General features: G+C 37.9%; 2 protein-coding genes across 2 annotated transcripts in view; both read left to right on the forward strand.

The window, feature by feature from the left end:
- The window catches only part of LOC107719999 (eukaryotic peptide chain release factor GTP-binding subunit ERF3A-like), a 7,206-nt gene extending 2,984 nt beyond the window's left edge, over positions 1-4,222 (forward strand). Inside the window, exons 4-8 of the mRNA XM_016527565.1 lie at positions 3,001-3,034; positions 3,130-3,207; positions 3,367-3,547; positions 3,802-3,956; positions 4,072-4,222. Of these exons, the coding sequence (XP_016383051.1) occupies positions 3,001-3,034; positions 3,130-3,207; positions 3,367-3,547; positions 3,802-3,956; positions 4,072-4,216 (593 nt within the window). The 3' untranslated portion in view covers positions 4,217-4,222. The remainder of the gene's footprint in view (positions 1-3,000; positions 3,035-3,129; positions 3,208-3,366; positions 3,548-3,801; positions 3,957-4,071) is intronic.
- A 338-nt stretch (positions 4,223-4,560) lies between these two features.
- The window catches only part of LOC107720079 (nuclear distribution protein nudE homolog 1-A-like), an 8,435-nt gene continuing 4,923 nt past the window's right edge, over positions 4,561-8,072 (forward strand). The window contains exons 1-4 of the mRNA XM_016527685.1: positions 4,561-4,715; positions 5,199-5,303; positions 5,494-5,647; positions 5,709-5,713. Of these exons, the coding sequence (XP_016383171.1) occupies positions 5,218-5,303; positions 5,494-5,647; positions 5,709-5,713 (245 nt within the window). The 5' untranslated portion in view covers positions 4,561-4,715; positions 5,199-5,217. The remainder of the gene's footprint in view (positions 4,716-5,198; positions 5,304-5,493; positions 5,648-5,708; positions 5,714-8,072) is intronic.

An 8,072-nucleotide genomic window follows, 5' to 3' on the forward strand; every position in this document is an offset into this window, starting at 1 on the left:
AAATAATTTAGTAGGAGGGTTGGGAATCGAATTACTTCTTATAAAATTAAATTTCGTTTCTGCATCTCGATTTCTGTATGCGCATTTATTGTGATTTCAAAAGATTCAACTGCAAGAAGACGAAATAGAACTCACTTCTGCACTCGCGTGCTGTTTTCTGTGCTGCACACACACACAAACAAAGCGCACGCACAAAAGCCGCCTCTTATATATGCAAACACTGGACTGAGCTCTCTTTCTCGTGTTCTTACACATTCGAATGGACAAATACACACAGAATTATATCACATGTGTCAGCTTTCTCATATTGAGAGCTCAGCGATGCCATTGTTTTAGGTTCTCCCCCATGACCTGTTCTTCATCCACCTGCACATGTTAAATGGCAAGAGATCTAGCTCTCTTCCAAACTTTTTTTTTTTATTTTTTATTTTTAAAACAAGGGTGTATTGGATCCGTGCATTGACAGCAGCTGCTGCCGCAAGTCATTGTAATGTTAATCAAAGAACAAAAGAAAGAAAATCCTTCACTGATCTTGACTGAATCACTTTTGTAACCTCAGTTTATATTTTATTTGCCTGTTGTTTGGCGCTGACTAATGTTATGGCAACGTGAATCTGTGTATGTGATTATTTTGGAGATGCGTTCTAATGCAATTTATCCTTATTTAGGGTAGGCTATAGGCCTATTCTATTTTGAGCTGCAGTTTAATAAACGTTAAACAGAAAAAAGACAAAAAGAGCACTGCATGTGTTTCTGAATATTTATTTAAACAGACTGTATAATGATGAAAAACCACAAACATGACAGGTATAATTAAAATACGCATTAAATATTTTGTGCTATATGACTGAGTTTCTTAAAAAAAAAAATTTTTTAAAAAGAAGTGTTGGAAATGTATCTGACCTACATTTTGGTAGCCACTTTTTAAAAAATTATTTTATCTGTGTTGATATATTTCCATGTCAAACGCCTATATATATATATATATATTTATATATATATTTTTTCATGTTTAGTTTAAGGCAGAAATCCTAAGTACTTTAAGTACTATGCATTACTAATTCCTATATAATTTAATACCTTGCATATGCAAACTGCAATGATTATTTTAAGTGTTTCTAGATCCTGCATGTCCTGTAAAACATGGGCTCGTTATGAACGGTTTAGCCCTTTGCTTAAACCGGTTGCAATGTGATTTTTGTATTTGTGTGTGCAATTACTCTGAGCCACAAATAGGGCAGTGTGGTCCAGCTCCAGATTCTGACACACCCACAGGGAGTGGCTTTCACTCCACTGTATTTTGTGGATAAATGCAGTAACTGGCAGGCAGAAGTGGAACAAGAGCTTCTGTACAACCATTGATGGGCCCTGAGCTTTCTGAGTAAGTGCTTCATTTTTTGATTAATGTAGTTAAGTGATGATGAATTATTTTTCTATGTCAATGTTTTAAGGCCGAGTTCATATCGGTGGTCTTACATTTCTGTAGATCAAGATGCATTCCAACATATCTGCTGTGCGGATGCAGACTGATGAAGCTGGTTCATGTCCTGGAAAGACTTCCCACAAAGGAGTGAAATGTGGCTGGAGTCACTTTAAAAAGCCAGCCCTGGCCATCTTCATTGGGGGTCTTCTCTTTGGCATATATATTTTTGTTTTCTCTGTATAGTTTGACTTTTATATTATTCAGTTGTTTTTCGATTCATTAAAGGCAGGGTAAGCGATTTCTGGTAGCCAATGTTGATATTTGAAACGTATTTAAAAAGTTATTAAAAATGCTTACGACATGATTGTATGAGTTTTTTCAACACACATGCGAATTTTTTTTAAAAGAATAACGTTGTAATGATAACACCGACATGAAAACACACACGGAGGACCAAACCTACAGAAAATAAGTAAATAAATAAATGTAATAATAGGGACATTATATAATATGTCCTGATTTTTTTGTATTAGCTACATTTTCCTTAATTAATTATTTTCTGTATTTATTGTTAACTTTTATTTTATTCTTATTAACTTATTAATTCATCCATTCATTAATTCATTCTGCAGGTTTGGTCCACACACAATTTTTCTAGCTGAGAGATGTAAATGAGTACGTCAGTATTGTATAAATTAATATTGTTCAATGTAATGCAATTATTTATTTTCTAAATTTCTGAATCATGACTGCATCTAACAGAACTGTGACACATGGAATTACAGTAATCATTCTTATTTTATATAAAAAAAGGGAAAATGCTAAATATAAAATGAAATGTATTAGAGCGCATAATAACCTAATAACCCCTGCATTGTTATGGAAGGAACTTACTGAGTCGAAACTAACCGATCGAAAAAAACAAACAAACGATGAAACGAAACTTTTAATCCTACAGTAAATAATTATTATTTTATAGGTGTCGAGCAGTATTTTTCAGCGCCTTCTAGTGTCCGAGGTAGATAAGAGAGGATCGCTTGAAACAAACGTATCCAAACAACCAACCGATGGCTTGCAAAATGATGGCGTCATTACAGATCGGCCAATCAGAAGCAGGCATGAAACAAACCACGAGCTGAGAGTTTTTACACAACAGTCGGAACGGAAGAGTCCCATTGTCAGCTGTGGTAATTGGTATTATGCTAAATTATAAACAAACAAACATGGTTAATTGCACAGTAACTTGCCAAGATCTTCATGCTATATCTTTTTCAGTTTTGTTGTTTTAACTTTTCATGTTTAGCTTCCATTTCCGTTTCTTAAAATAAGCAGTTCCAGTAACGTCACAGTTTTATTCATCTTATTTGCTGGAATAGTTTTTGCACTTGGCTCTAATTTACTTGGATTTGTTATATAACCATTTTATTATTAATCAGTTACCCTCAAGGCATCTCAGTTCATTCATATCTCAAGAGCATCATGGGGAACACTTTTAAAATGTCTTTAGAGAACAGAATTGTACCATCTTTTTCTGTCCTGGCTTCACCCTGTCTCTTTCTTATCTCATTTTCCTCTAGATGCTGGTAAGTCAACTATTGGAGGACAAATCATGTGAGTTGCTGATTTTGCCACAGTGTTTTTAGCAGATATTGTTGTTTTTTCCGTCCCATGTTTCTGATAGCCTATATTCTGCCCCTCCTCCACAGGTATTTAACAGGAATGGTGGATAAACGAACTCTGGAGAAGTATGAGAAAGAAGCCAAGGAGAAGAACAGGGAAACATGGTAATTAGCTTAGTTAAAAAGTTAATTTACCAAACGTTTATCTGGTGGGCAGTCAAACAGATTCCCTCTAAAGAAACGTGTAACACTTCAGTATTTTTATTTATTTATTCATTTTTGACTAAGGTAGAGGAATTTTTCATAGTAAATGTTTTTTCTCAGGTACCTCTCTTGGGCCCTTGACACAAACCAGGAGGAAAGAGACAAAGGAAAAACTGTGGAAGTCGGACGTGCGTACTTTGAGACAGAGAAAAAGCACTTTACCATTCTGGACGCACCAGGCCACAAAAGCTTTGTGCCCAACATGATTGGTGGAGCTTCACAGGCTGATTTGGCAGTGCTGGTGAGTCATAGCGTTGAATAGGCACTGAAAGGCAGCTGTGAGAAATATCCATGTCTCCAAGTCCAAGTCTCCATGGAAAAACCCTCTCCATTGCTGGGCTGTGAGCAGGTTGACTGTGTTAATGACACAGTAGATGGCGCTGTTTGAATGCCAATGTCCGTCTCAAAAGGCTTTGACTTTCACTCACACACCAGAAACTGCTGTCTGTTCATTCACTTCAGTCTCTGAATTCATTGTCATATTTCTGTCTGAAGGTAATCTCTGCAAGGAAAGGAGAGTTTGAAACAGGCTTTGAGAAAGGAGGCCAGACGCGGGAGCATGCCATGTTGGCCAAAACTGCTGGAGTGAAGCATTTGATTGTACTTGTAAACAAAATGGATGATCCAACAGTGAACTGGAGTTTGGAGAGGTCAGAAAATTTACATTTATATGCAAAGGCTATTGTTATTGTATTTGATCTTGTTTTATTGCTTTTTTAGAAAAAATGGTATTGAGTGTTAATTTTTTCCACTGTTTGCACATAGGTACGAAGAATGTAAGGAGAAACTTGTTCCATTTTTGAAGAAAGTTGGGTTCAACCCCAGGAAAGATGTTCATTTCATGCCATGTTCGGGACTTACTGGGGCCAATCTAAAGGAGCCAGCGGAGTACTGCCCTTGGTATACGTAAGTGTGCTGACTTGCTGTCATTTCATTTTAATTTGAATGCTTTTTGACAATTATTGTGTAATATTTTAAATTTAGTATAAAAAGACATTAAATCAGTGGTCAATGTAATGCAATTATTTATTTTCTAAATTTCTGAATCATGACTGCTACTAACAGAACTGTGACACATGGAATTACAGTAATCATTCTTATTTTATATAAAAAAAGGAAAAATGCTAAATATAAAATGAAATGTATTAGAGCGCATAATAACCTAATAACCCCTGCCTTGTTATGGAAGGAACTTACTGAGTCGAAACGAACCGATCGAAAAAAACAAACAAACGATGAAACGAAACTTTTGAAGAGTCCCATTGTCAGGAGTGTAACGTGCTAGAAAATAGTTTGCATAGTGTTGTTATTTATTCTCAGGGTCGTAATCATACTATTTAGCTCAACATATCTCTCACAGGAAGTAGATAGATATTTGGAAGAAAGCAGCTTTGAGCAAATACCCGGAGGTAAGTAAGTTGCTAGCTAGCGTTATCAGTTCGGTTGAGTTCTGAGATGTGTTAGTTCTCTAAAACGCTGCGCAACATGCTGCTAATTATATAGTTATTGTAATCAACAGTTTCAGCCAAATTACACGTCAACGTGTTCTTCATTCGTTATTAAAGTAATTTTAAATGTGAGCCAAAATCATCACAATTAAAAGAACCAAAGACTTAAACTACTTCAGTCTGTGTGCATTGAATTTATTTAATACACAAGTTTCACAATTTGAGTTGAATTACTGAAATAAATAAACTTTTCCACGACATTCTAATTTATTGAGATGCACCTGTAGACCACAAATAGTTTGACCACAAACAATTTGATTTGTTACTCCAAACAATGTTTTTATGCAATATAATCTATATATTTTATCAATCAATTAATTTATTATTCCTATTATTATTATTATTATGACTTTTTTTATATATTGATGGCCATTATTTTGCCAGTAAACCTGACTGCACAGCAATGAGTGACCCTGAGCCAGCAACATTTGCATCTGTTGAACAAGAGAGGGACTACTGGAAGGAACAGGCTGCCAAATACCAGCAAAGGTAGGCTACTTCAGTGTTGTTTTTCATTCAAAATGACATTTGATCTACATTGGACATAATGTAACTTAAGGAAAAGTAAGGCAGTTTTGCAGAGCCCAGGTTTGTTGCTAAACACTTCAGATAGAATGAAGGATAAGATCTTCCTTTACAACCCACATTCAGTCATCTTATTGAATCACTGCTTGTTCAGGGCTGAGGAGGCGCAGGAGGAGCTGCAGGAGTTTCAGCAGATGAGTCGAGACTATGAGGCAGAGCTGGAGACAGAGCTGAAGCAGTGTGATGCCCGTTATCGCGAGCTTCTTATGGCCAACAACAGACTCCGCATGGAATTAGAAAACTACAAGGTACTGTGGTGCATCATAGACACATGGTTAATAAACTGCTCTTTTTAAAGATTTATGATAGTCACTGTTAGATTTTGCTTTATTTGGCTGAGCAGTTGTTTGGGTGGCTCGCCAATGTACTAGATTTCTCTAACACATAAAGTAAGCTTGACCAAAGTTCTTGTGGGGAGAAGAATTTATTGAAGGTTGTAGTGTAGCAGTTCTTCAGCAGCGATGTTAGCATGTCATCCTTCGGAAAATCTTATCCCAAGATGCTGTCTTTAGCCGCTTTTCCACTGAAATTACCTGGAACAATTTGTCCCAGGAACTTTTTTTCCCCTAGACCTGTTGCTGTCTGCGTTTCCATCGCGGTCTAAAGTACTGTGAAGAATAGGCAAATAGTCTGGTGACGTAGGTCTGCGCGCGTTTCTCAATACCAAGTACGCAAATTTCGGACTTGCATCCTCGGTAGTTCGGACTTTGCGAGTTCGGCTCGGGAGTGTGACAGTGAAATCCCGCGGACGGGACAACGCAAGTCCGGTAATTCTGCAAACAGCAGTGTACTTGATAACGTCAGTCAGCTCGCCTTGGCTACTGCAATTTTCCTCAATGTATTTATAATAAGACGAAATATATCAAACACCACTGCCTCCTTTCGTTTTCATTTAAACATATTAATAGTCGCAGAAATGTCATTCAGGGGATGTATATAGCCTACATTACAATGAAACAAAATATTATATCAAACAGTATTGCCTCTTTTTATTTTCATTTTAACATATTAATAGATTAATAGAATAAAGACCAAAGATTACCTGTTAGATTTACCCAAATAAAATGGTATCTTATGTTTAACCACTAAAGAGACATCAGAGCCAGCGGCAAATGTCAGAAGGACTAGCCGAGTTGAGGCTGCTCTTGTCGGGAAACAGGAGCACTGAGCGCCCGCTGATCGCGTGGAGCTCACGTCTCCGAAATCGGCGAAACATTTTTAAATAGGCGCTGTCTTTATAAAGAAACCGCATATTTGAGTTTTAAACAACTACATTCTCGCCTGAAATACTTTTCAAACTACATTTCATGACACAATAACTGTAATATTTTGAAAATGATCAGAATATATGGTGGTTGAAATACAATGCTGCGTGAACTCAACCAATCAGCATGTTCAGCGCCCAAGTCCCGCCCCTGAAAGTTCTGGACCTTTGAAAAAGCACTAGCTCGTGAGCAGGGACTTTCTGAGGGGCAATTTTTCACCCGGAAGTTTATTTAGATCCTGGTTCCTGCGGTGGAAACACACCGAGTACCGGCCCAAAGTCCCTAGTTCCTGGGTAAAGTTCCTGCAGTAGAAACGGGGCTTTTGAGACCAGACCTTTATACATGGTAACAAATGTGCTACAAACAATACAATAACAGCCCATGGAGAGCCCATGACACATTGATCTAATGCTGACCTTTGGTGCTTATTGACCCTTCGCCAGGAGTTTGATTGACAGGTGATCTGACCAATCATAACGCCAAATCTGCCATTTTGTCTGACAAACAAACCAGACCGAAGAGTAGATTAACGTCGGTGTACTTGAACTTGAAAAATGGTGAGTATTGACATCTTTTCGCGGTTGAAACGAGATACCGTCTGATGTTCATTCATGTTTATTTCGTGCTTTAACTAGTAAAGAGAGAGAAGATCTGTTCAGGTGCCTTTTGAACTAAGGCGCTACAGTGATCTGTCACAACACATTAAAGAGCCACAAAATGGTATTTGTTTGAATTCCTTAAAAAAAAAATTGAAAGCTGAAACTTTGTTTCATACCTAAAGTAACCTGCTCTGTCTTGTCTGTCGGCATGTTGTCAGTTTCCTCTTTGCTCTGCAATGTATTTTTCATTGCATGAGAACGTGTGGCACAAGAGTGCCATGTAGGGCTGCACGATAAATCGCATGCGATATTTAATGCGCAGTAATACAAGCGGCTTTACTTGTCAGTAAAGCCGCTTCTGTAATCAGCGGTAAATCTCCATCACGTGCGGGCTTTCACATGAAGCAGCATTAACTACACAGAGCCGTTGTTCACAGGCAAGCTGCGCAACACCACGTTCATAATCGTGCAATTTTTTTGCGCAGCTTGTCAGTGAACAACGGCTCTGTGTAGTAAATGCTGCTCCATGTGAAAACCTGCACGTGATGGAGATTTACCACTGATTACAGAAGCGGCTTTACTGACAAGATGCGCATTAAATATCGCAGCAGACGAACTTAGAGTGCTTACAATCATCCGGGTTTAAATCGCTCTCAAATTGATTTGATTTTGACGCAATATTTACACTGAAGCTTGCAGGCGGCTTTGGTAAGGGGCATGACATTTCCCGACCAGGCGCCGAGTGCTGCCAATCACAACACACACTGGCCCAGCTAACCAATCACAGCACACACTGGCCCAGCTAACCA

This window comes from Sinocyclocheilus rhinocerous, unplaced genomic scaffold (genome assembly GCF_001515625.1).
Source record: "Sinocyclocheilus rhinocerous isolate Xijiao unplaced genomic scaffold, SAMN03320098_v1.1 scaffold273, whole genome shotgun sequence".
NCBI classification, from domain to species: domain Eukaryota; kingdom Metazoa; phylum Chordata; class Actinopteri; order Cypriniformes; family Cyprinidae; genus Sinocyclocheilus; species Sinocyclocheilus rhinocerous.